We start from the raw sequence: 26,126 nt of genomic DNA, 5'->3' as shown, positions 1-26,126 counted from the left end.
TGAAGTGATATGAAGCAAGCTGAGCTCCTGCAGGCAATCGTCTCACATATTTTTCTCCTCAGCGTGTTCACACCTCTTCCTCCTCATCCTGTTTCTACATCCTTCTTCTGCTGGTGCTCTTAGAGGAGGGCGAATTTCATCAAATGATTTTTTTTTCTCTGTGGCTTTGAAATCAGAACTGAAATTGTCAAAAGTAGTTGTTCAAATCTCACATCATTGTTAGTTGTACAGGTAATAAATAAATAAATAATCTATAATGATAATCTATTTGTGCGATGTGTACAATAGATTAGAGTGTTTTCTGTGAACATTTATTTTCTCTCTTAATCCAAACGAATAGGAGGTCAATAAGGAAATGCAGCCAAAACATGATGGATTCGTGGGCAAGAGCTGGAGCAAGATGTCTCCAAATGGAAAGAGGGGTCACTATGGAAGTTTATCTGTGCCATCGGATTTTGAATTCGAATTTGTAGCACTGAATTTTTTTACATCCAATTTTTAACACTGAATTTTTTTTTGCATCTAAATCAGACTTTGAATTTTAAAAGCCATCGAATTTCTAGCACTGAATTTTTTTTTCCTAAGACTTTTTTTTCAATGTCTCAAAAAATCCAGTGTCAAAAAATTCAATGTCTTAAAAAATTCAGTGTAAAAAAATTCGACATCTCAAAAAATTCAATGTAAAAAAATTCAATGTCTAAAAAAATTCAGTGTAAAAAAATTCGATGTCTCCAAAAATTCAGTGTAAAAATATTCTGCGCGGACATCCGGGGTAACCAAGGGAGAAGTAATCGATCCCTGTATCAAATCATCCAACGTTCAGCCAATCAAGTTACGCTCCATTGGTCATGTGACGTCGAAACAGGAACGTCGTGAAGTTCAAGTTCATTACAGTATTACAGTATTAACTGTTACTGTTGCCTTTGAACTTCACGACGTTCCTGTTTCGACGTCACATGACCAATGGATATGGAAGTTTATCTGTGCCATCGGATTTTGAATTCGAATTTGTAGCACAGAATTTTTTTACATCCAATTTTTAACACTGAATTTTTTTTTGCATCTAAATCAGACTTTGAATTTTAAAAGCCATCGAATTTCTAGCACAGAATTTTTTTTTCCTAAGACTTTTTTTTCAATGTCTCAAAAAATTCAGTGTCAAAAAATTCAATGTCTTAAAAAATTCAGTGTAAAAAAATTCGACATCTCAAAAAATTCAATGTAAAAAAATTCAATGTCTAAAAAAATTCAGTGTAAAAAAATTCGATGTCTCCAAAAATTCAGTGTAAAAATATTCAGCGCGGACATCCGGGGTAACCAAGGGAGAAGTAATCGATCCCTGTATCAAATCATCCAACATTCAGCCAATCAAGTTAAGCTCCATTGGTCATGTGACGTCGAAACAGGAACGTTGTGAAGTTCAAAGGTAACAGTAACAGTTAATACTGTAATACTGTAATGAACTTGAACTTCACGACGTTCCTGTTTCGACGTCACATGACCAATGGAGCGTAACTTGATTGGCTGAACGTTGGATGATTTGATACAGGGATTGATTACTTCTCCCTTGGTTACCCCGGATGTCCGCGCTGAATATTTTTACACTGAATTTTTGGAGACATCGAATTTTTTTACACTGAATTTTTTTAGACATTGAATTTTTTTACATTGAATTTTTTGAGATGTCGAATTTTTTTACACTGAATTTTTTAAGACATTGAATTTTTTGACACTGAATTTTTTGAGACATTGAAAAAAATGTCTTAGGAAAAAAAAAATTCAGTGCTAGAAATTCGATGGCTTTTAAAATTCAAAGTCTGATTTAGATGCAAAAAAAAATTCTGTGTTAAAAATTGGATGTAAAAAAATTCAGTGCTACAAATTCGAATTCAAAATCCGATGGCACAGATAAACTTCCATAGGTCACGTCCACCTTGGAAGAACACAATTTATAGCCATCTCACTCCCCTTGATTCATTTGTTTTGAGGTGTTGCCAGCTGGCTCACACACATTTGGACGCACGTGACTGCGGGCATGCACGAACTTCAGGTTAGTCCGCATCACGCTAATTACATAATGGCTCGTTTTTCCTTTAGGGAAATAAAAGGTGCATCAAACTTGAAATTTTTAAATAAATAATACAAATAGAAAACAAATTCTGTCCTTATTGAAGGGCTGGAGTTATAAAATAAGTTTCAAAGTGTAAATGTTAAGACTTTAGTCACTAAAGTCTCAACATTTAGACTTTGAACAAAGCAAACAACAAAAGTATAAAAGCTGACGTTTGAAATGCAAATATAAGGAGAAGACGACGGTATTGGAATTTCTTTTGCCATATTTATTATCTGCAAAATAAAAAGGCACTGGATACAATTAATGTGAAATTTTCATTAAACGTTCACAAGAATCTTCACAGGTCATGGTCATAACCATAGCTGTGTAGAATTGCCCTTTAGAATGCCAATAATCAATTTCACGAGGTCTGCAGTGTTAACTGTAATTTTCTTTTTAATACATTTGAAATGGTCCACTGTTGGAATGGGCTTGAAAATTGTGATCCTTTAGTCACAGAATTATTTTGATTCACCGGTGAAGCCTAACTTTTAACAATCAGTTAAATTACCTGATTATTATAGTCGTCCCAGGTCGGGTATTACAGATATCGATATTAAAGTGTTGAAAATGAGATGAATAATTTATAACAAGTGCTCCACTGTTATCGAAAATAAAATAAAACAGGCAAAAACATGCTTAGTGTACAAAAATGTGGTGATACAAAAAGTGGCCATCCATCTTGATTTCTTTCCCGCTGAATTCCGAGAGAAGTAGTACATTGCACTTCAAAAATACACAATTCCATGCGCAATCGATAAGACTGATTAGCATGACACGGTTTATAGTCACTTAGCGTGTGTTCATTGATCCTCGGCCTCTCCCGCCGTCCACCATGTCTTCAGCGGCGGTCCGAAAATAGAAAAGGCCTTACATGACGACAAAGCTGCGATCGAAGATGGATGATGATGTAGATTCACATGTCCAAGTTTGTTTTCTTAACATCGTATTGGGCCGAAGCAAACTAGCTAGCTAGCAACACCACGATGAGAGCCAAAGTAAAAATATCTGCGATGAGGTATTGAGACTACAGACGCAAAGTCTCCTTGGTTTTGCTTTGTTGTTGTTGTTGTTGTTTTTTTGGCAACAGGTTTTGCTGCCCGTGATTTTATGGCACCATGACAGAAATTCCCGGGAGCAGCTCCAAGCTAATTGAGGAAACGGAAAAGGCACATTTCTTCGATGCCTGTGGACTTCTGCGAAAAACGGAGGCGTACAAAAAGGCTTGCCAGCGGGATAATAAACTCAAGGGTATTTTTATACCGGACAAAACCTGTCCAGGTTTTGGACCTGCTGAGTTTGCCAAGCAAATAGTAAATTGGTCTGGTAGAGCTCTCCTTGAAATCCAAGAATAATCCCAATGCGGTACGATTTTTCTAGACGCTACCCTTGGGGGGGGAAGCTTGGACTGCTTCGGCGAGTCGATAATATTCTCCAGGAAAGAAGTAATCAATCGGGTTTTGGATGGTTTAGGTATGCCGTTTGTTCAACTTGAAGGAGTCCTTGAGAAATCCAGGTATATTTCTGCTTCTACATCTGATGAGTTTCTCAACAGAACTTAGACGAGTGTCTCCAGAGAAGGCCTAATCGCCCTGTTGTTGAGGCTGTTCCGGTATGCACCCGTTCAACTTGGAGCGTTCCATGGAGTACTGTGATAGGTTTGTCAAACTGGTGTTCCTCTCTTTCCTCTCCCGGTTTTCCTCGTCCGGCTCGCAATCGCCTTCCGCTCCCTCGCCCCGCTCTTCGTCAACCATGGCGTTCCCGTTCCCAACGCTGATACTGGCCCTTTGATCGTCCCCGGGGATATTCCTCCGGATCTCGCGGCTCTTGCTCCGCCTGGCCAACTTGGTGAGGGAACCAAAGCGCAGGTTGAAAAGGTTCTCCTCGGACGAGGATGCCGTCTGCGGATCGACGCCGCAGTGCTCGTAGGGCTCGCAGGCGCCTTTCAGCCGCAGGTTGTTCAGCTTGGTGTCGATGCTCTCTTGGGACGAGGTCTTATAGCGGCCGGCGTCCAGGCTGGCGAAAACAGCCCTCTTCTCGGGCGAAAGCATGTCTAAAGAGTGCGCCCGCTGCTCCAGACCTAGCTGGCGGCGCTCCATGCTACGGATGGTGGCGGCCCGCTGGAGCTTGTCGTGGATCTCCACGCTCAGGCGCCGCCGCGTCTCTCGGAACTCGGCTCGGACGTTCGCCTTCCATTCGGCTGCATGAGCAGCAACCTGAGAAAGATTTCAAAGTTCTTGGTGGTTCTTGTAATTGGGTCCTGAACCCTGCCAGACCTTAACACCCACCTCGTCTTTGGTCTTCTTGGACAGCACTCGAAGCCAGTCTCCGATCATGCTGAGGACGGCCGCAAAGTAGGCCAAACCCACCAGGATCCAGAACCACACCAAAGGCTTATACCACTTCTTGTAGTCAATCCTGCGGTTTCCTCCTGGAAGGGAAAAAAAAAAAAATCCATCAGGATGGAATCGATGATTGCGGCCGCACGTCAGATTGAATACAAACCCGCCACGTAGTCGCCGATCCCCACTGTGGTGAGAGTGATGACAACAAAGTAGATGGCTTCCAGCGTGGTCCAACCCTCGATGTGTTTAAAGATGACAGCGGGAACGGTGACAAAGACGATACAACCAGCAAAGATAAAAAGGATGGTGGACGTCACTCGGATCTTTGTCTGGCTGATCTGTTTGTGCTTTTGCTGCGTGGGGGAGCAATTAAAAAGAATCGTGTCAAAGCAACGACGGCTTCACTCAAGCCAGACAGCGCCATGATTTGTCAATACTCACCCTGAAGATCCTCTCCACCCTTAAAATACTTTTCACAAAGATAGTGCCCAGCTGATCTCCGATCCCGGCCAACAGGAAGCCAAAAAGAGGAATACCAAATATGGCGTAGAGGATGCAGAAAATCTTGCCGCCCACCGTGCTGGGAGCGATGTTGCCGTAACCTGGAGAAAAATGATTGCTGCCTTTTTGGTGTATTATCAAACCCGACCTTGCTGACATGTTAACGACACACAATTTGACCTTAATAAGGGGCTCGAAAAGAAATGGTGAGTGCGGGGAGAGGACATTAAGACTAACATGATGGCCTTATGCAACATAATCAATAAAAGCTCTTATGTAATGTTCCTGGAGGGATGGGTCGGACCACAGAAAGTTATGATAATTAAGTTGTCCTCAAGGGAAAAGACATTTGTCTTTGTCAAAGGGACACTGACGAGCTCAGTATGACTTTGGCTGCATCGATGTAAAAGATTTCAAATGTTTTTTTTTTTTAGGTACCGATGGTGGTGATGATGGTTCCAGCAAAGAAGAACGCGCTGCCCAGGTCCCAGTAACTGGAGTTGTAGGAGGTGTCGCCGATGGGACTCACCCCAGCGCTCACAGCGTCGATGGAATGCTGCAAACACACACAAAATGTGGGTTGTTGTTTTTTTTCATGTGCTTGTCATTATGTTTGTGCCAACTACTTTCTGTGGAGAAAGAAAAAAACAATTTGCAGCTTTGCATTCACCGTGACATTATTCACGCCTGTGCTTTATTACGGTGCCATAAAAGATCTCCATCTGCTCTCGTTCTCTCTCTCAATGTTTTGTGTGAATTCTTTGTTTTCCTGTCGCCATGGCAACGTGCGCTTTGCCTCTTGCTTCAAATTACAAAGACAACGTATTTATATTAACAATATATTATATATAAGAAAAAAATATATATACATATATATATACACATACACACATATATATAGATTATATTTATATTTAGATGATCAATTTAACATAATACACACAACTTAATTGGAAAAAAATATATATTTTTGAGCAGGGGAAATAAAAATAAACATGTGAAAATGTATTTTTGTTCTGGTTCATCCAAATGAACACATTGAATGTAGTGCGCCCTCATTTAGGGCCGCCCCCGCACATTCTGTGCAAGTTTTTGGAGAAGCGACTGCCTTATGAAAAATGCATCTACTCCCGTGACATACATTTCAAGGCAAAATAACGGACCTCTTCAAGCGCACATACCGCTATTTATAGTCGACTGCACGTTTCCACTTTGCTTCAAAACCAATTTTAATTTTCCTATCTATATTTAGCCGAAACACAAATCTAATTAAACTCAATAACCTATTTCCAGGGTTGTGGGATGGCCGTGCAATATGTCTGAATATTTTATGAGCCGTTCTATTAATAGCCCTCTTCTGTTTGCCTGCCAACATGGTGCTGTATTGAAAATGTGGAAAATCTTTCTCAGGGCACGTGCACTTTGCAGGCACGAGGACTCCTGAATGACCCTTTTGTTTTAAGGTCTTCTGCATTGCAGCAAAACATTGTGGTTTGTGGCAAGACATTTCCTATTGAAGGCCAACATGTCTCAATTCCTTTCAGCTCATCAGTACAGCGCTTATACTCGGCTGTATTGAACATGATTCTTTGAATGTGATGATGTAATGATGCTGCAGGTGCTCAGAATTGTGACTCATCATTAAATGCGGCCCATAAATAAGACCACGGCGTCAACGTCACATTGTGCCACGACGTGCGTCAGCCTCGGGTCCTGGGCAGGGGGAATTATAAGGGGGGGGTCACTGAAAGAGTAAATGTGGCGAGGCAAGCATGCAGTGTCTGTCATTGATTTTTTTTTTTTGCAGCCATTCGTTTTCCTGAGGCTCCTGTCTTCCCACGCAAAAAACGATGAATGAGTTGCCAGCGCACCACACCGTTGAAAGAACACAAGAATATAATGCAACCTTCAATGGAGCAGCAGCATTATTTATTTGCTTTCAGATCTTTCCGTATGCTACAGAGGCATGGCGGCCAATTGTTTAAAAAAAAAAAAAAGCTTTAAGCTGTCCATTGCAGCTTTAATTATAGTTATAGCCAAAGTCTAATTATTCCTTCAGCACTTGAAACCCGTTAGTTAGCAAATAGGCCGTTAGCGTTCACTTCCTGCTGGCATTTAGCCCGTTAGCGTTCACATCTTACTGGTGTTATATGTTGCCGCGCGTGTCTCGAATGGGCGCATTTGCCCAGCTGCTGCTTCTGGCACGACAGGAGGTCTCCCACTCCTGCCTTGTGCAATGAATAATTGATTCCCTCCGGACTCCTCCTTTGCCTAACACACCACGCTAAAGGTTTTCATTTCCATCCCCCTGCCTTACATGAGATGCTATCATTGATTTCTACAACAAACCCATCTCTCTGTGAGACCCTGAGGTTAGTAAGGAAGAGGAATAGATGCTTGTGTGGGCGGGTATAAAAATATAGATGGAGACAGACCAAAATTCACTAGTGCTGAAGATGTTAACATCAACCTGGGTTGTTCTGGTGGAAAGTGGGCCACTCCAAATGCTTGGTCCCCTCTGGGTCGGGGTTACTGCAAGTTTAAGAAGATGTCAAGGGGGTGTGATTATTTTATTATTAGTCTGACAAGTGGTGAAGAGACATGGAGAGAGAAAGAGAGAGAGAGAATCTGGGCCCAGAAGTGAAAACCGGCTAAGAACTTTAAATGCCAGTTGTTCACATCACGCAATACTTCCTTCTGTTCATTCTGTTATCTAATCTTTTCTCCCCACGGACAACTATAATGTTGTGTTACGTAACTCGTGTTTACCATCAATTGTCAACACGTCACTGAGCGTTATGGCTTGTCTGAAAATGCCTCAAGTTATGATTGAGCTTCCAGCTTTCAACTGTTCTACTCACCTTGATGAGAGCCTCCAGCTCGTCGGGTGTGACGCACGGGTGTCTTGCCAAGAAGGAAGCCTTCTCCAGGGTGATGCTGGTCTTCTGGTCACTTTCAAACGGCTGCTCCAGCGCCCTAAAGGCCAGCCCCCCGCACACCAGGTACAGGACCACCACGACGAAGACAGCCAGCACGGTCTTCCACTTCATGACAGACTGCAAAGCCGCCAGCGAACCGTCGCAACCAGTGTCCATGCTGGCCACCACGCTAGCCGAGCGTGATGAGATGGACAGGCGAGGCAGGGTGCAGTGGCTGTTGGTTTTGGGTTCGCAGCCCATCGGGTTCTGCATGGTGGCCACGCTAGCCTGGACCAGGCTGGACTTCACCAGACCAGGCTGGGGCTTCTTGGGAGGGACCAAGTTGGACTGGACCGCCACTGGAAAACATCAAGAGGATGGTTTATAGTGGATGTGTGGAGATAATTTCATTTCAGCCTGCAGGCTGCGATACCAAAAGGAACCTTTAAATTGTTCCATCATCTGAGGAATGAGTTTTAGGCGCTGCGCATTAAAGCCATTAGTGAAGCGGAAGGGAGCCTCAAAAGTCTGCCGTTGCCTAGATTGCTAATGGAGAAGAAAACCCCGTCACCATTTATGGGACTACATTAGATGAAAAAAAACATATTCTGACCTACATTACGTATGTAAATCATAACTAGAAAGGATTTGATTGAAATTGATCACATAGGGTAATTTTTATTTCTGCTTGTTAAGAATAAGCATTAACCACGCCACTTTGCCAAATGAAAAATTTGTTCCAGACGCCTTTTTTTGTTTTGATGGCTGATGTTTGAAGTGACACGTGCACACACACTCACACACACATCTATGCTGGCGCACGAGCACAATAGTGGGATGAGTCAAGGACATCCAGGAAGCATCCCATGCACACCCACAGCACTTATGAATCTTGTTACTTTATCCTGATTGGACTACTGAATCAATTACGACTAAGTGATTTCACTTTCTGTTCTCCCCAATAACACTCCATATTGACAGCCGCAGTCTATATTTAGAATCCAAAATGAATGACAACTTTAAGAACGAAGCAGCAGAAAGACACTCAGTGAATTAGTAGTCAAGGATGCATGCGATGAGGTCATTATGACGGGAAGCTAATCTTACAAAGACATAAATTGTATTCTGTTAAAGTGAAAATGAATTAGAATGTGCATGTTATGGAAATTCATGTACCTTTAAGTATGGTGATAGTTTGACTGAGGAAGAACTCAAACTCAATTTATAGGAACATTTGGTTTAGAGGTTGCTCTGCATTCCAGACTGGATCGGGTTCGCCCTTCCACTGAACTGTATTGTCATATAAATTGTATTATCGTTGCTTGTGACGCACGCATCCATCTAAAATCCAAGGCACTAACTCTGCCGCCTATTGATTGTGACTAATTGAATAAGGCTTGAGTGCAAAACCATATTTGCGTCTGATATTCCCTCTTCACGGGGAGCAAGCTGAGCCTCACAACAATATGAAGCTGCTGAAGGTAAATTGTTGTTCTTTTGCACAAATGTGGGGATTATTTTCTTGGACTTACAACTCAATGAATTCTTGACACTAACAGTGGTTCAACAGCTCTAAACAAGTAAAATAAGTGGAAATAAGAAAGAGGCCTTATTTTGATTTTCATTTTTTTCCCCTAAGTCATTACTTCCGGTTACAAAATAAAACAAAATGAAGCATAATCGTTTTCACATCACTAATTAGTAAACACAACACTCCAAAATTCAAAACAGTTTAAGGTGCAAAACAACATTTGACTCGTCAATCTTCCGATTGTACATCGTTTTATTTTGAAATGACTTTGGTATTTTTGCCAACTTGCTATTTTACTACAATTTCGCACCTTTGCATTATTCAATGCAATTTTATAAGAAAAGTATTTACATACTGTGCATTGTGTAGTTCTATACAAAATAAGTGTAATTTTAGAGTCTATATTTGAAGAGTAAATGACAGACGTATACAAAAACCAAATAAAAGGACACTACACGTATCTATACTCACGTCTGTGCTTTCATTCCAGTAATTGTTTAAATTTAAAATCATACAAAAGTATGTACTGACCTTGTTCGGGGTCCCAGTTAACTTGTTTCCTCGGGTTTTCTATTGGGAATTTCATCTTTAAAAAAAATAATTCTAACGAATAAATAAATTAAAAACGTCGGGGAAATAAGGTAACCGTTTCAGAAAAGCAAATGATTAAAATACATGATTAAAAATAAAAATTCCCCACATCTTCAGACTTCAGCATGTCTTCTTTTAAGGATGACAATGACATGCGAGCAAATAACCGCATTGTCTGCTGCTCAAGTGTCCCCTCCTTTTTTCTGCATTTCGTCTGGATCAAGTGAGATACTTTTGTTTTCAAGCGAGAGGAAAACCGCAAGTCACTCCATACAAACACACAAATGCACGCACACAAGGGACTGGCAAGCCCGGTGCGTGCCCACCCAACTTTATGCACTCGCCTCGAATACAACAACGAGGGCGTAGGCAGAAAAAAAAAAGGATGCTCTGCTTCTTTTATCGCATTCCCAATGGTTCTCAAGCAAACATGAATCTACTCTTCAGCGTCACAAATCTATTTGCAATACTTACTCTTGTGTTTTTTTCCAGGCAGGAAAAAAAAAAAAAGAAGATATATATTTTTTATTCCTTCATCGTAGCAGGCAGCCGGTGAATGTGGGTGAGCACATGGTGCAAAGCGGCGAGTCACGCCCAACCATTGGTGGATCTCCACGGTGACATCATTCATATGTATGAGGAGCATATGCATTATTCATGACCCTTCAGACCTTTAAGAAAAATATACAGGCTGCAACATATGAAATAAGTCATTATTAGGATAATTTGTTGAAAAAAATCTTAATTTAAAGATTTATTTGCTTGTATAGGTTAGCCACCCTGATATACAGATAGACCAGTAAAGATGGGGGATCAATTTTCAATCAATGCAAGATTAGCAAATCATAATATCTTATGATCATATCTATAAGGGAGACGATACATGCTTATAATTAATTTCAAATTGTTTTAAATTTTGAAAACGTTCAAAAATTTGCGTCAGACATCACCCGTTTCAAAGTTCCACCTTCTCTTATTTGCGCATGCGCAAATAGTGGAGTGACGTCACCGTTCTTAGCAACCGGCATGGCGACGGCGAAGCTTTGGGATCCTCCATTCGTGCGATAAGAAGCTAGAATGTCAATAATAATCCCCGTTGTGATTTCTAGATGTGTTAAGGCTTTGTCGTTGCACTTTTTCAATAGTTTGGGAGAAAATGGGATACGTTGACATGGATTCGAGGAGACGTACGTAACCGTGCTTAGCATTAGCTATTGAGCTTTGCATAATGTATTATAGACATGCAGAAAATGTCTTATTATATTGCCATTCTTCTAATTATTTTAGGGAGTGTATTACCGGGCCCTGGGTCCAGCCTTAACATCAGGGGTAAGGCATTGAAAAGTAGCCGTAAGTATTGTTTCTACTAAGATTTTAAGACTTTTGAGAGCTGCTTCTGAGTGTCCTAATTATCTTTCAGCATTTTCTCCTAACTCCTCCAACAAGTGGGCCCAAGGTATGATTAATGATCACATGATGTCTCACTACAAACGGATTTATTCAGCCAAAGGTGAGCTTTTCGAAACATGAACATCACAGCACGTAATAGTGAAAGTACAAGGAGCTGTCTCCTTCCCTCTCTGTAAAACAAATCATATTCTATATTTCCTTGCAGCTGTTATCGACACCTCAGTACCCAAAAGCCTTACGCAAAGCGTGAAGTGTAAGTACCACGTCCCAGTTTATCTCTTAACGCCAACATTCAGTGTGTGTATAATAACATTGAGAAGATATTTGCATATGTGGAAGCAGACAGCGACCGGATGAGACAGGAGTATTTGAAAAAAGGAGGTCGTCCCCAGTCAGCACATTCGCTCTCGCACAGGAATAGCATAGCTTCATGTTACTCGGCACAAGTAAGCAACTGGCACCGTTTTTTTTTTTTTTTTTGATTGAACAATTTGCACCAAGGCTCGGCCATTTACCGTGTCCTTTTTCTTTTAGAGTCGATGTTCCATGCAGTCTGAATGCAGACCCTACCTCTGCTCAAGAAACTCTGTGCACTCCAGCCCTGGATTCAGCAGATTTTTTCATGCAAACGACATCTCCTCTCCATCCACTAAAGCTAATCATCAGCGCCCTTATTCCGCCGTGGAACTCAAGTTTCGAAGCCAGGAGCTGACGTCCCGGGGGCGCCCGTCCGGATCCCAGTGCCCCTCGGGCAAGCCGAGCTTCAAGGCCTTTCGCGATCCTGTGCAAAAGACGTACAGCGGTGACCTTCTTGAGAAACATTCGCAGCACTTCACCCAAGAAATGCCTTTCACACCTAAGATGCTGAAGTCCCAAAAGAGCTCGTACCTGTCTAGTTATCGCTACTATCGAGCACCGCGGGGCGCCAATCTGGCTGAGGAGAGCAACGACCTGAAAGCGGAGAAACGGTTAGTCGCTGCAAAGTCTCACCTCCAAAAGGTCTTCAGATTGATTCGTATTGTTGTTTGAACTGCTTCTTGCAGAGCAAAAACTGTGCAGCAGGAGTCGGATGATCCACCTCGGGTTAGTTTGCATTCAAAATCCTTGACCCTAAAAAGAGATTGAAGACAATCGTGTACAATTTTTATAGTCACTGTAAAATCAGTCTAGCACAATATTGGACATCTTTCTCTTTGTCCCAGGAACTCAATAAAGAGCAGCAGTCGGCCGAGGACAAGCTCACCGCCACGTATTCAATAAGGGCAAAACAAGTCGCAACCAAAAACCGAGACTACGATCCCTTCGACCATGCCACCAGGTAAAAGAATGCACAAAATGTGACTTTTGCTCTCCTATTAAAGCGATTCTTTTCTCTAGGTTCTCTTTCGAGAGTGGAAACACGTCTCCAAGTGCAGAGTAAATATGCCTTCATAACCTTTTACTGCATTCAGATCAATAAGATCAATAAGAATCTGTTCTTTGACAGTGATGAAGAATTGATGTACCTTGAGTTTATTAATGATGTCACGGAAGACATCTTGTCCAGAGGATCGGTTTCAAACAGGTGAGGTCTGCTGTCGGTAAAAAGTCATTTCCTGTTCTATGGTTGTTTTCATATCTCGCGTGATGGGACCGGAGCACTTTTTTCGTTATTGGGTTAATAACCACTTTGGGTCGGTTTGATGGTAACATATCCGTTTCTTCTTCAAGGATCCTCGACCGGGTGGTACAGCGGCATATCGATATGAATCTGCATCGTCTGGATGAAGTAAGTATGCTTGAAGTGCATGTCGGGGAACCTGATTTGAGATTTGTAGCAATAAACATTTTGAAAGTCAAGCAAAGGCTTCAAGGTGTCACTGTGTTATTTTAGGCTAAAATGCGTCACCTTCTGGACATTCTGCGGAACAACCTGGAGGAACCTTCCGCTGCATCCTCCTACAGTGAGGGGCCTGGGAAAAAAGACCTGCTCGATAGCCTCACGGTGATGCCCGAATTGACGCTGGAGCGGGCGACAGCTGAAGAGGACAACAATCTCTTTGATTATGCAAGCGAACGCAATCATTCTCCCGAGCATTGCCTGGAGGAGCCCGTGTTGAGCTCTACTCAGCCGTGGTCTCCTGAAAGAAGTTCTTTGCTGACAGCGAGTGAAAAGACGGAGGAGGAGGACAATCGCGAAGAAGATGCGAATTATGAAGAAAAGGATGAAGGGGACTACCAACCGGTTGTGACAAATCAGGAAGAGGCATACGGTGTGGAGAGCCATCGGGACCAAGCAGGGTCAGACAATGAAGAGAACCGCGATGTTCTTGAAGAGCTGGAAAGAAGGTTTTCAGACTCACTGCGTGTTGAAAAATACGCTAAAGGTGACAACGTGGACTCTTCCGGTGAGCAGCAAACATTGGGTTCTGTCAGCGATGATGACTTTTGAATGTTTCACACTGAAATTTAGAGCCTGTAGAACACAGATGTGTTCCAATACAGTGTTTACTTGTTTTTCTTGCTATTTCACCTTTTTTCTTTTAAGAATTATCCTCTGCTATTTTCTGAAACCCCAAGCTAGTCACTGTTTCTGCTCTTTCTGAAATCCCTGAAGATATCACAACAAAGCACTAGCGGGAAAGTAGTTCTTTGACGCCACCTTGTGGCATTTATTGGTAATTGTATTTTTTTGTGGACAAGAGTTACTGGTCTATTAGTGGAGTTTCTTTACTCCCTATCTATTATTCTTTGCAAGAATATTGACTTTCGTTTATTCTGAAATTAGTAAAAAAAAAAAAAAAAGGAGGTTTGGGGTGGGTACGGATTCAGTGAGTCACCACAAAGTGTCTTTCAATTTGCAATAAATATTTCTACAAGTCCTCTGCATTATTTGCACGACCTTATAATTGGGTGGAAAAAGAATGTGACCGCGGGGGCTATTTTGCAAACAAACGTCAGTATTCTTACACAATGCGATGTTTAGCGTGGGCGCGATAAAGGCCGTCAGCCGAGGTGGAAGGTAAACAAGGAGGTCAGCGGCCAGCCGGTCTTGGCAGCTGGTCCTCCAGGAGAATTCTCACCACTCGGCATTCCAGCTGTCTGAGGTCACAAAAATGCCCGTGTATCCCTCCGCGACGATGCCAGAAATACATACTTTATCAAAGCTTGTTGATGAATTGAAGACATGCGGTATGATTTTGTTTACAATCAAAACGTTTGAAGTATACTTTGATTTTCTTGGGCTTTCATCGAGTTATAAAACACATATACAAAAGTTGTAGGTCCGCGGATGAAGACACTTGTTGCGCCTCCAATCCCAGGAAGCAAAACACGCTAGGAACCCGAGTGATGCAGGACGCAGAGTGGGACACGAAGTGACACTTTTGCCCTTACCCAGGATCGCACACGTTTGGGATTTAATGCAATTATTTTAAATTATTAAAAGAATAGTAGGTGCCTCGTGGTGGAGCTATCGCTGGGACTCAATCCCTCTTGTCTTCGGAACCGGACCTTTAAACTCTCTTGGCGGCTCAACGGTAACGACGAGCGGCTCCGGCCAAAATATTTACCGGCGACGTCAGCTACTCGCGGGTGTAGTCTACTTGCTGGGCCTGTGTTAGCGAGCTAAAGCTAAACCTGCAGATTTTGCATGTAAATACTCAATCGGATGACTACCGAGACGATCTAAAGTACACGGTCGATTACTTTGACGTAACGATCTTAACGATCGCATACCGGTAAAGCACTAAATGCCTAGTAGAGGAGTTGAAGCGAAGTTTGGCGTGTTCCGAACCTCGGGCAGGGATTTAGCGCTCCACAGTTGAGACTGTCTGAATCAGACTCATGTCCGGAGGCCGAATCACGATTGAAAATTAAGATCAAAACTGTTGATTGCTAATTTTGTTGAACTGATTGATATATTTGGTCAAATTAGGTGATTCACGCGTGTGCAGTCATGGTCTTTGCATTTGTGAATTTCTATAAATACAAACTAAATCATCACTTGACTGTAATATTGTGATGCTGTAGAACTCCACCAGATCACAGTGAAGTAAAAGGAAAAAACGACTTGTGCCTTAATATATTTTGTGTCATCTGTTCAGGTCTGCCTAAGAATGAGCCCCATGACTGACACCATTCCGAAAGTCTTATTAGAGGGGACAGCGAAGCGAGTCATTTGCAAAGACTAAAACCCGAACGACTCCCACCGGCGTGAATCATGCCCTTGCCTTTCGGCTTGAAGCTCAAGCGCACGAGACGGTACACGGTTTCTAGCAAGAGCTGCCTGGTCACTCGCATCCAGCAGCTCAATGGCGAGTTTGTGGAGTTCACGCTGTCAGTGGAGAGCACGGGCCAGGAATGTTTGGAGGCGGTCGCCCAGCGACTGGAGTTAAGAGAGGTATGTCAGCAATAGACAGGCTTTGCTTGTTCTTTTCCCATATTAGCTTTGTTATGTACATAGAGTGTAATGTAATGTATGTCCTATGATGTTGTTGTTTTTTTTCCACGTATTAGATCACGTTCTTCAGTCTATGGTACCTGAACAAGCAGAACCTGCAGAGGTGGATCGACCTGGAAAAACCGCTGAAGAAGCAGTTGGACAAGTACGGTGTGGAGCCTACCGTCTATTTCGGAGTGGTGTTCTACATCCCCAGTGTCGCTCAGCTGCAGCAGGAGATCACGAGGTGAAGTTTTGTTTTAGTTCAAAACAGATTCCAAGAAGATGACTCGAGATTGCATGAATGCTAAGAAACACCTACAAAGGTCAAGGGGAAAGAAAATGTTGCAGTTAGCAATAGCAGGGTCATGTTAGGAGTCAACAACGTAATTATTATTATAACCCTTTACGAATTGCTTTAACGGTATTTGAGTCGATTCTTCATTTGATTGACTTCATTTGTTGACTTTGACAGATATCAGTATTATCTACAGTTGAAGAAGGACGTGCTGGAGGGCCGCATCTCATGCACTTTAGAACAAGCCATTCGCTTGGCTAGCCTCGCCGTGCAAGGTAGCGTCGATGTTAGCGGTTAGCAGCGTCGACCCTGTTTGACACCATGCATGTTTTCCACCTATCACAGCCGACTTTGGAGACTTCAACCGCTACGATTCTCAGGAGTTTCTTCAGAAATTTGCGCTCTTCCCCATCGTAAGCCATTTTCCGAAAAGACAATTTGAGTATTGGTGGCATTTTCTGTAATCACGTTTGCATCATTGCAGGACTGGATCCAGGATGAGCAAGTTCTGGAGGAGGCCACTCAGAAAGTGGCCCATCTCTATCAGTCTTACAGGTGAGAGCGCTTGTCACGAGTCCCTGTTGTCATCAGTTGGATGTTTCAAACACCACGGGGCGCTCCTGTTTCTGGTCTCAAGAATGTAAACAGGATGGTTTGGTTTATGGACTAGTGAGTGGAAAAAGCGCTAATTAGCATCAGTCACAGTAATCTGACCGTGACTAAAAGCACAAGACGTCCAAATATTGGATTACAAGATGAACGTTGACTTTTCCATTAACTAGACCGGACTTGTATTGTTCTCAGGGGTCTGTCGTCCCCAGAGGCCGAGATGTTGTACATGCAAGAGGTGGAGAAAATGGAGGGCTACGGCCACGAGAGCTATCAAGCCAAGGTTGGTTGCAGCTAGCCTACGGAAAAAAAAAAAAAAAAGTCAATCTTATGACGTGAGTCACATTTGTCATTGTTGCCTAAACAGGACAACACGGGCACAGATGTGACGTTAGGGTCCTGCCTGGACGGCATCTTTGTCAAACACAAAAATGGCAGGCCTCTTCATTTATTCAGGTAATGTTCTCTTCCACTCACACCGATTGGCCGAGTCCGGCAGAAACATTGTGCACGTCGCGTAGCGACACAAATGCTCGCTATTGAGCGTTTTGCTGCGACTGCAATGACATCATATTTTCTCCCTTTTCCTTTTTTGCTTGAATTGGCCGTGCAGGTGGAATGAAATTAACAACATGAGTCACAACAGGTCTTTCTTTGCCTTGGAGTTGCTCAACAGAGAGGAGAGTGTCCAGTTCCAGACCGTAAGTCTCTCTCTAGACATTGCGCTCTCTTATTGGAATTAGGCTCAGCCAGTCACAACAGTGTTGTTGTTGTTGTCGCTACTGCTGTTGTCTGGGCCATAAAAGTCGCGTCAGCTGAAACTCTGTGCGTGCTGTCGGAATGCACTCTCAGCTGCAATCCTCTCTGGGGACTCTGTCGTTTTCACTTGCTCTCTTTTTTTTTTTTCTACCGCAGGAGGACATGGAAACTTCCAAATACGTGTGTCGCATGTGTCTGGCCAGGCTGAAGTTTTATAAGCTCAACAAGAGCAGCCTGTAAGTTTCACACGTCTAGCCCACTTCCTGGCTCTTTTGTCGCTTGTCTGGCGAGCGCCACTCCCAAGTGACGCAAGACTCACTTCTCTGACCTCCTCCACCTCAACCCTCCCTCCCTCCCTCCCTCCTCCTCCTCAGGGAGGAGTGTGACCCCATGCCTCCCGAAGGCTCCCAGAAGTCCCTCCTCACTCTTGCCTTTCCTCGTTTTCCAATGCTCTCTCGTCCCTCTCTGCCTTCAAATAAGGGGTGAGCAGCACAGTTAGCCAAGTAGCACGTTTCAAATTTAAGCACGGCAAGCGACCACGGCGGCTAATTATAGAGATACGCTGAGTTCCTCGGTACGTTCACTTTTAGGGCTGGCAGCGAATAAATTCAGACATTTGTTTTTGCAAATGGCGGCGCTGGCTATTTTTAAAGCAATGATCATTTGAATAAAGGCAATATCACTAATGTGCGACTTCAGACAAGCTCGCTCCTAAAACGAAGACTGCGTCTCAGGCGTTCTAGAAAATAAAAACAAGTCTTACCAGCATTTAAGTGACCTTTGAAGGAATACATCATTTTTTGCGGGTGACTGACTTTCTTTCTCCCCAGACAAACACAGTCCACAGTCGTCAACCCGGTCAGACGTAGATCGTCAACAAGATTGTCCCTGGTGAGTTAAATGCACATTCTTGTGATTGTTTAGTCAACGAGGAGCAAAGACTACTTAGGACTGCTAGTTCATCTTTTTTTTTTTTCCTTGAATAGCAGCCAAAGCCTCAGGGCTACATGATGCCCCCGCCACAAATGCACTACAACGGCCACTTCACGGAACCTTACACGTCATCGCAAGGTAACTTTAATCGTCTTGTGTCAGCGTTCGTCATCGTCGCTAATTCCGGACGTGTTGCTCTCTTCCAGACAACCTGTACATGAACAGCCAGAACGGTTACTGCTACCACTCCCAAACCAGCCTGGACTGCCCACCTCTGGATTACGGCGGCGGGCGCTTGCGTAACGGCAGTGTGTACAGCGCCCACAGCACCAGCTCCCTGACTAACCCTCAGCACTACCTCCAGCCCTCGCCCATGTCCTCCAACCCCTCCATCACCAGCGACATCACCCGGCCTGACTACGTGCCCTCGCACCGCCACAGCGCCCTCATCCCGCCTTCCTACCGAGCCACTCCAGACTACGAGACGGTCATGCGGCAGAAGAGCCGAGGCGGCGGCGGCGGCGGGATGCTTCTGTCCCAGGAGCATCGGCAAAGCCACTCCATGAGGAACCTGAACATCGGGAACTCGTACGCTTACAGCAGGCCGGACCCTCTTGTTTACAGCCAGCCCGAAATCCGAGGGGAGCACGGTGGCGCCACCCAGCACCACCACCACTATCCCTTCCACACGGGCTCCAGCTTCCACGGCCCGTCGCCGTACCACGCTTATCCCATCGAGAGGAGACCCGTGGTGGGAGCCGTCAGTGTGCCGGAGCTCACCAACGTCCAGCTGCAGCAAGCCCAAGAGTATCCGGCCGCCAACATTATGAAGACGCAGGTGTACAGACCGCCTCCGCCGTACCCGTACGCCCACCCTCGGCCCGCCAACAGCACGCCGGACCTGTCGCGCCACCTCCACGTCAGCAGCAGTAACCCAGATCTGATTATCACACGCCGCGTGCACCATTCTGTCCAGACTTTCCAGGAGGACAGCTTGCCGGTGGCGCACTCTCTGCAGGAGGTATCCGAGCCGCTTTTAAGCGGACCCGTGCACAGACCCCCTTATCACGCTCAGAAGCGCAACTCCATCGAGATAGCCGGGCTAGCGCAGAGCCTCGAGGGCATGCGGCTGAAAGAGCGGCACGTGTCGACTTCGGCCGTCGAGGCGGTCACGCCTCCTCCGGCCCCGCGCGGAGGTCGCTCGCAGGGTTCCCAGCTCAACGTGTTCTTGGAGCGGGCCAAGACAGAAGACAGGAGTGACAAGGAAGACGTAGAGTACGGACACAAGAAGTCCCTCTCCGACGCCACCATGCTGGTGCACAGCAGTGGCGAGGAGGAGGAGTTTGACGATGACGCAGGGCGCCACACGCCGCTCTCTCACGACGCCGTCGTCCCCGAAAAGGAATCTCCGCAACATCCCTTCATGGCTCCTCAACAACAGACCCCTCCTGAGCCCCCCCCTGCTTATCCCATCGGCTCATCTCTGGAGCCTATGCTAGCTGCCGCCCTCACCTACAAGGTCCACCCTCTGATCCACGAGACCGAGCCTCTGTACTTGCGCGATGTGCGGCAAGCCCGAATCATGCCCTCGGTGTCAGAGGGAGACCTGAGCGGCGAGGCCAAGCACAAGTCCAAGAAGGACTTCAAGAAGAGGCCTGTGTCTGACGTGCCTCAGGCCAAGAAGACCATCGAAGGTTTACCTCCACCGGTAGGTTTTTCTTTTTTGTTTCCTGTGCTGTCACTTGCTCTTCGCCGCGGGCACATTAAATCTCAACATCAGCTGTGCTATGACACTCGAAAGAAGTACATTGAGAAACCGGCCGGGTGACATTTCACCCGAAGTGCTCCCAGCGGTGCTGTCGTCCGAGACAACTTGTCTCCACCCTCAAAACAAACTCCCTTCGCTGACTGCGACAGTCGCCCTCAGCATAACCTCCTAAATGTCCTCGTCTCCCCACGCCAGGGCATGAAGAAGAGCGTGCGCTCCGACACGAGGAAGATGGGGCCCCTGAAGGTGGCTCATCTCAACGGCCTGTCAATGTCCAGGCACCCGACGCAAAGCGAAGCCAAAGACGAGCGGGAACGAGACTCCAACGACGAGAGGGTAGGAATGAATCCGAACACTTTGCGAAACTTAGAAATTCGACCGGGTCCGAGCGAAACTGGTTAGCCTCGTTCACCTGGAGAAGGCTTTAACTGTCAACGTTGTGGGTGGCAAACATAAATCAGAGAAGATCGGAAAGCATTAACGCTATGCACAACGGTTTTCTACACACACAAAAAAAAAACCCAACTCCTTTTACATCAACAGTAGCTAGCCTACTAGCCTCAATAACACGTAAATGAATCACACCCGGGCAAACAAGATTTTAGCCATGGACAGACAAGTGTTAAATAATACAAGCAAATTGTAACAGCAAAGTAGACTAGACGAACTATAAATAGAGAAACAGTGAGATCGTTTTGCTTTGTCTGATTTCACTCCCGAAAGCTCGTTAAGCTTGTCGGGAGAGAAGTCGACCGACCGGCTTTATCGTCGATATTTTTGTTTCAGTGCAAAATCTTGGAGCAGCACATGGAGATGGGCGAGCTGCTGAAAGAGTACGAGAGCATCCCCAAGTGTCGCCCGGCGGCCGAGTGCGCCGTCGCCCAAATGGCCGAGAGCGGAGACAAGAACCGCTTCCAAGACGTGCTGCCTTACGATGACACCCGCGTGGAGCTGGTGCCCACCAAGGAGAACAACACGGGCTACATCAACGCCTCGCACATTAAAGTAAGAGCTCCCAGAGATGTTCTTGAGGTTTTTGTCTGATCGCTACCTAATTTACATCGCTGCGCATACGTGGGCAGAATAGGCTCGTGAAACCTGATCAAGAATCTCTCGCGTTTCGTAGGCTTAAGGGTTATCTGTGAGAACAAATAACACACGAGTCCAGAAAAATGCGCGGCACGTAGTGACGTGAGCGGGTGCCGGGAGGCTTGTGGTGTAACAGGTTTTACTCTTAAATTGTTGTTTTTCAAAGAGGAAGTGTTCGTCTTTTGTCCCGGCAGATCAACGTAGGAGGACATGAGTGGAACTACATCGCCAGCCAGGGGCCGCTTTCCAACACATGCCAGGACTTCTGGCAGATGGTATGGGAGCAAGGTGTCGCCATCATTGCCATGGTTACCGCCGAAGAGGTACGTGGATAGTTTTTAGCACCGGCTTGTTCCGTCCCTACGTTTTTTTAAACGCTATCGTCTCGTCTTTTGCGCAGGAGAGCGGGCGGGAAAAGAGCTTCCGTTACTGGCCTCGTCTGGGCTCGCGGCACAACACTGTAACGTACGGCCGCTTCAAGATCACCACGCGCTTCCGCACCGAGTCGGGCTGCTACGCCACCACGGGCTTGAAGATCAAACACCTGGTGATGGGCCAGGAGAGGACCGTGTGGCACCTGCAGTACACGGACTGGCCAGACCACGGTTGTCCCGACGATTTCAAAGGCTTCCTCAGTGAGTACCGGGAGAGTTTTCTCCAAACTATTTCGGTTACTTTCGAGGCTTCATGTTGGCGTGCGGTGGTGTTTCCAGCTTACCTGGAGGAGATCCAGTCGGTGCGGAGGCACACCAACAGCATCAGTGAGCCAAAGAACAGCAACCTGCCCGTCCTGGTGCATTGCAGCGCCGGAGTGGGACGCAGCGGCGTGGTCATCTTGTCCGAGATCATGATTGCCTGCCTAGAGCACAACGAGGTAAGCGGGAGGCCTCCACTCTGGAGCGAACAGAGTTGGAAAAGTGTGGGCAGCAAATATTTATCAAGAACATCAAGTGGTAAATGGTCACATTTAGGGTAACGTTATTGAGTAGCCAGATCATTTTCCTCATGTCTTCAATTATTTCCACAGATGCTGGACATTAAGACGGTGTTGATGAAGCTACGCCAGCAGAGGATGATGATGGTCCAGACCTTGTCCCAGTACACCTTCATCTACAAGGTGCTAGTCCAGTACCTCCGCAACTCCCGGCTCATCTGAAAAGTCCCAAAGATGTGTTCTGTGCTACTACTGGGCTGACCCACAACTCTTATCAACAGTATTATAGTGTTCTTTTTTTTTCGGACAGTGACTTTTGCTCTGTAAAGCACTTTGAACAGCACTGCGCTGCATCAAAACTATCACGACAAACCAAGTGGACGGTGACAATGGAAAAAGAAAAAAAAAAGTATCAAAAGATTTGTTTGTTTTAAACTTTTAATTTAAACATTTGAATAGTGCCTGCAGACTGTATTTTTTTTATATTTTAAGATGAAGGAAAGTTTGATTGCAGTGAAAGAGTTTGTGTGGCGTTTCTGCGCGTGCTGAACTGCGACTCGGAAGTCAAAAGCAGAAAAGGCATGCATGCATGCATGCATAATGACACTGTGTGACTTTTAAGACTTTCTACATTTGCTTCAGGGTTTCTGATTTACTCCCCCCCCCCCCCCAAAGCACTGATGGAGTCTTAGTGGAAAACACATTTATTTTGGTATCCGTCTGTCCATGTATTTGTTGATCATGTACACAATGTGACAATGTGTTGTGTGTTTACTGTACAAACTGTATAAAATCTATGATGCAAAAATGACATGGTGTCAAATAATGACACTATTCCATGAGAGAATACGTTGTGAGGTTACTGAGGTTGATGTCTACTGTTACAAAAGTGTCAGCAAGTTTATAATCCTGTTCAATTTATTGAAACGTTTTGATGAGTCATTAAAAAGAATAACAGCACATTAAATCAATACTGGTACCGTTTTCGCTTTCCGCCATGTCCACCGTGCCTACCTCCTCCTCCCCATCCACTACCACCTCCTCTATCCCAACCTCTTCCTCCTCCACCCCATCCACCTCTGTCTTGCCTTTCCTGCCAAGTGGGCATCTCAGGCAGCGGGGGTTCTATCTCTGAGGGGCGTCCACCTCGGTCCGGAACTCTTCCCATTTGGATCTGGCGAATACGTGCAAGAGACAAATGTGAGTGACGTTGGGATCTACGAGTACATTCTTTTATTCGGTCTCGAGAAGCGAATGCTGCGAGCTCCCTACTGTTTTTGTAGATAATATTATTACACTCCATGAAGACTAACTGAACGAAAACTCACTAAAAGATGGACACGCATCCGTTTCACTTTACTTTTACCGTATAATAAACGTACCCCCCCCCAAAAAAAAGTGAGTTCCAAAACAAGTATTTGATCCACGGAAGAAGAGCAGGTGTTGAGATCTTGAGATATGTTACCTTGTTGATGGCACAGGTGGTGTTCTGCCTGCTGGCGCCGCTGCTGGTCTTGACCACGTTGCATATGTCCTCTCTGGCGGCCAGCAGGGCGGCGGTGTCCACCGAAACTTTGGCCCTCAGTGCGTGTCTCTTGGGCTGGTACGCTTGGGCCATGCTGTCAACCTTGGCCTGAATACAAAACAAGAAAACATTTAATCATAGACACAGATGGAGAACCGACAGGAATATAACATAAAACGACACATGGAAAAAAATCGAAAACCTGATGAAAAAAGTTTATAAAACTAGAACCTTTAGGAATAAGGAGCAAAAATCTGCATTTAATTCTCTCTGGCTGAAAAAAAAGCTTGTAATTGGTTATAAATGCCACAAGAGGGCGACATAGCCTTTTTGTAATTCATTATTGCTATGACCAGACTAGATGAGGCTCATCCCTCAAGATTGTGTTAATGCAGTGTATTTTTTACATTAGACATGAATTTGGCCTGAGTAAAAAAATAGCTATAGGTTTTTTTCAGGATTAAAAAAAAAAACTGGCAAATGTGGCACTGTGAACATGTGAAGGTTCACTGTAGTAGAATAAAACAATTGCCTGGGGTGTTTCTAGTACCTGGGTGTACCTCTGGTGGCTACGCTACTGCTACGATGCAAAAAGATCCACTTTCTGCTTCATCATACTTTTCCTCTTTGTCATCACTGGTCACTTTCTGTGGTGACATCACACAAAGCAAAATGCCAAAGAAAAAGCAGGGTGCCTGTACATTTCCCAGATCATGTCAGCTGAACTCGAACACTGGACCAATTTCAGGGCGTTCATCTTTGGAGGTTGTGCTGTAAACTAACAAATGAACTTACCTTGGCCCTGTCTGACCACCCGAACGACTGAATGGTGACATCCAGGCGCTTGATGAGCATCCGGCGCCGACATTCGTACTCTGTCGACATGACTGCGTTCATGCTGTGGAGCTTCTCCTGTGTGAGGACACATTTATTTTCTTGAAAGATCTCTCAACGCACAAGGTCCAACCATCATCATCACATACCCACTGTTCTTTGCCGAGGCCTTTCTTCAACGCGGGTTTTCCCACGATGCCATTTGGGCACTTGCCAACAAGTGTATCCACCTGTAGTGACACATTCCAGCTGTTTGCAAATTTAGCGTAGAGGATTCTAGTAGAGTCTCACCTTGTTTTGAATGCTAGACAGGACATCCAAACCATCCTGGCCCTTGCACAGTGAAATGTTCAAGGTGCTGCAGATTTCCCGTAGCTCCAGCGATGCCGAGCCCGCGCTTTTTCCCTGAACGCCGCCTCGTCTGCTGACGGCAATCTGCGCCGCCTGAAGCTCGGAGCTTAAAAACACTACACAAAAGAAACACATTGGAAAAAAGATAAATGATGAGCCAATTCAGGGTCATCGGAATTTAACTGCGTGATGAGCTTGAGCAGTAACTTACGGACAACCTTGAGATAGTCTTTCGAGTTTCCCTTTAGTATGGCTGACAATTCATACGGGCAGCAAAGCTCCTTCAGCAAGCCCCTCATGTCCACCTCCAGGCTGCCCAAGTCCTCTGTAGAGACATTTGGCTTGACTGACAAGGAACCAGGCGACTATCTGTTTGATCGCTAAGCAACCACTAGCAAAAATTGGCCAAGCGTTTCGTTTTATAGCGATAAAGAGTCGATTCGAGTCATTTTTAGTTCACCTGGACCAGTAGTGATGCTCTCCTCCAAGTTACACAGTGGCTTCAAACGGGACACCAACCATCGGCACAGGTCCACATACTCAGCAGACGACAGGCCACTCTTCGCGGCTTGAAGCAACGCCTTCTCCTCCGTCAGGGGACCGTCATAGCTGAGCGGCAGAAACATTTTTAATAAGACATTTTGGAGACGAGTTATAGACAACGTTAACATGGCGAGAGACCGACAATGTAAAGCTACATGTTAGCATGCTATCTCGTAGGCTGTCGACTCACCCGAGTTGCTCCAAAGAGTCTAAAATATCACACTCCATCGCTTATTCTATGGTTTAACCACCATGATATGACGTTTAAGTGAGAGTGTATTTACATACAAAAACACATTTGTAGAGTTATTCTGTTTCCATGAAATCCGAACGGTATTACGAACGCTATATTCGGATGCTGTTCCGGTTGTGTTCCATGGACCGGTCGGAAAAAATAAAGGTTCCGCCTGCTTTATTGGTTCCGCCCACTGTTAACGTTGATTTATCTGTCGACTTTTAATATATATTTTCAAATTAACTTTTATAATTTAACACGTTTAGTTCAATTTACGAATTTAACACGAAACTCAAAATTACCGTTTGTATAAAAGGTATTAAAATATATGTGAAATAATTTTGTATTTAGAAATGTCTTGATCATTGCTAAGCATGATAATATCGGATGTCGGTATTGCTTATTATATTACGGCACAT

General features: G+C 44.8%; 4 protein-coding genes and 1 long non-coding RNA gene across 11 annotated transcripts; 2 read left to right on the top strand and 3 right to left on the bottom strand.

The window, feature by feature from the left end:
- Positions 1–3,409: 3,409 nt before the first annotated feature.
- kcnk10b (potassium channel, subfamily K, member 10b) lies at positions 3,410–9,994 on the bottom strand. Its single transcript, XM_061301711.1, has 7 exons — positions 9,940–9,994; positions 7,821–8,236; positions 5,398–5,515; positions 4,900–5,060; positions 4,619–4,811; positions 4,390–4,544; positions 3,410–4,329 (listed from the first exon to the last, which is right to left on the bottom strand). Exons 1-7 carry the CDS (start codon positions 9,992–9,994, stop codon positions 3,697–3,699), a joined length of 1,731 nt encoding a protein of 576 aa, XP_061157695.1. The 3' UTR covers positions 3,410–3,696.
- Positions 9,995–10,995: 1,001 nt separating this feature from the next.
- On the top strand, positions 10,996–14,280 carry spata7 (spermatogenesis associated 7). Its single transcript, XM_061301001.1, has 12 exons — positions 10,996–11,186; positions 11,287–11,349; positions 11,420–11,509; positions 11,615–11,662; positions 11,752–11,855; positions 11,944–12,377; positions 12,453–12,492; positions 12,612–12,727; positions 12,787–12,825; positions 12,896–12,973; positions 13,120–13,177; positions 13,283–14,280. Exons 1-12 carry the CDS (start codon positions 11,156–11,158, stop codon positions 13,838–13,840), a joined length of 1,659 nt encoding a protein of 552 aa, XP_061156985.1. The 5' UTR covers positions 10,996–11,155; the 3' UTR covers positions 13,841–14,280.
- LOC133169098 (uncharacterized) lies at positions 11,479–18,638 on the bottom strand. Of its 4 annotated transcripts, XR_009718365.1 has the most exons (7): positions 18,259–18,638; positions 16,014–16,147; positions 13,632–13,726; positions 13,298–13,427; positions 12,915–13,208; positions 12,298–12,519; positions 11,479–12,190 (listed from the first exon to the last, which is right to left on the bottom strand). It is a non-coding gene; the product is annotated as an uncharacterized LOC133169098 (long non-coding RNA). The 4 variants fall into 4 exon arrangements; XR_009718364.1 differs by having other exon boundaries at positions 13,298–13,726; XR_009718367.1 differs by lacking the exons at positions 16,014–16,147; positions 18,259–18,638 and adding an exon at positions 15,127–15,317 and having other exon boundaries at positions 13,298–13,726.
- On the top strand, positions 14,787–23,186 carry ptpn21 (protein tyrosine phosphatase non-receptor type 21). 4 transcript variants are annotated; one of them, XM_061300997.1, is made up of 20 exons: positions 14,787–14,927; positions 15,495–15,790; positions 15,907–16,076; positions 16,305–16,402; positions 16,473–16,540; positions 16,612–16,682; positions 16,932–17,019; positions 17,104–17,192; positions 17,350–17,437; positions 17,652–17,731; positions 17,870–17,977; positions 18,326–18,386; positions 18,485–18,566; positions 18,635–20,136; positions 20,392–20,532; positions 20,983–21,201; positions 21,480–21,608; positions 21,686–21,920; positions 21,999–22,159; positions 22,313–23,186. In XM_061300997.1, the coding sequence occupies exons 2-20, from the start codon at positions 15,611–15,613 to the stop codon at positions 22,439–22,441; spliced, it is 3,699 nt and encodes a 1,232-aa protein (XP_061156981.1). In that variant the 5' UTR covers positions 14,787–14,927; positions 15,495–15,610; the 3' UTR covers positions 22,442–23,186. The 4 variants fall into 4 exon arrangements, with proteins under 4 accessions (XP_061156981.1, XP_061156980.1, XP_061156984.1 ...); XM_061300996.1 differs by having other exon boundaries at positions 18,482–18,566; XM_061301000.1 differs by lacking the exon at positions 17,870–17,977.
- fam98b (family with sequence similarity 98 member B) lies at positions 22,908–25,862 on the bottom strand. The gene is made up of 8 exons (XM_061301002.1): positions 25,663–25,862; positions 25,390–25,538; positions 25,141–25,254; positions 24,870–25,045; positions 24,728–24,808; positions 24,540–24,656; positions 23,685–23,852; positions 22,908–23,393 (listed from the first exon to the last, which is right to left on the bottom strand). The coding sequence occupies exons 1-8, from the start codon at positions 25,698–25,700 to the stop codon at positions 23,187–23,189; spliced, it is 1,050 nt and encodes a 349-aa protein (XP_061156986.1). The 5' UTR covers positions 25,701–25,862; the 3' UTR covers positions 22,908–23,186.
- Positions 25,863–26,126: the final 264 nt, after the last annotated feature.

The sequence above is a fragment of the Syngnathus typhle genome, linkage group LG16, assembly GCF_033458585.1.
Source record: "Syngnathus typhle isolate RoL2023-S1 ecotype Sweden linkage group LG16, RoL_Styp_1.0, whole genome shotgun sequence".
Classification (NCBI taxonomy): domain Eukaryota; kingdom Metazoa; phylum Chordata; class Actinopteri; order Syngnathiformes; family Syngnathidae; genus Syngnathus; species Syngnathus typhle.
Note: the sequence above shows the minus strand (reverse complement) of the source record. Positions and strands in the feature narration are given on the sequence as shown.

Excerpts from the sequence above, each read along its gene's own strand:
- kcnk10b (XM_061301711.1), bottom strand. The coding sequence starts at position 9,994 with ATGAAATTCCCAATAGAAAACCCGAGGAAACAAGTTAACTGGGACCCC. Across the intron at positions 8,237-9,939 it reads TAACTGGGACCCCGAACAAG|TGGCGGTCCAGTCCAACTTG; the intron begins GTCAGTACATAC and ends GATGTTTTCCAG. Across the intron at positions 4,812-4,899 it reads GGGTGGAGAGGATCTTCAGG|CAAAAGCACAAACAGATCAG; the intron begins GTGAGTATTGAC and ends TCCCCCACGCAG.
- spata7 (XM_061301001.1), top strand. The coding sequence starts at position 11,156 with ATGGGATACGTTGACATGGATTCGAGGAGAC. Across the intron at positions 12,974-13,119 it reads AGAGGATCGGTTTCAAACAG|GATCCTCGACCGGGTGGTAC; the intron begins GTGAGGTCTGCT and ends TTCTTCTTCAAG. Across the intron at positions 13,178-13,282 it reads ATCTGCATCGTCTGGATGAA|GCTAAAATGCGTCACCTTCT; the intron begins GTAAGTATGCTT and ends GTGTTATTTTAG.
- ptpn21 (XM_061300996.1), top strand. The coding sequence starts at position 15,611 with ATGCCCTTGCCTTTCGGCTTGAAGCTCAAGCGCACGAGACGGTACACG. Across the intron at positions 17,193-17,349 it reads AGGCCTCTTCATTTATTCAG|GTGGAATGAAATTAACAACA; the intron begins GTAATGTTCTCT and ends TTGGCCGTGCAG. Across the intron at positions 17,978-18,325 it reads TCTCTGCCTTCAAATAAGGG|ACAAACACAGTCCACAGTCG; the intron begins GTGAGCAGCACA and ends CTTTCTCCCCAG.
- fam98b (XM_061301002.1), bottom strand. The coding sequence starts at position 25,700 with ATGGAGTGTGATATTTTAGACTCTTTGGAGCAACTCGG. Across the intron at positions 25,539-25,662 it reads GACTCTTTGGAGCAACTCGG|CTATGACGGTCCCCTGACGG; the intron begins GTGAGTCGACAG and ends TCTGCCGCTCAG. Across the intron at positions 24,809-24,869 it reads TGTCTAGCATTCAAAACAAG|GTGGATACACTTGTTGGCAA; the intron begins GTGAGACTCTAC and ends GTGTCACTACAG.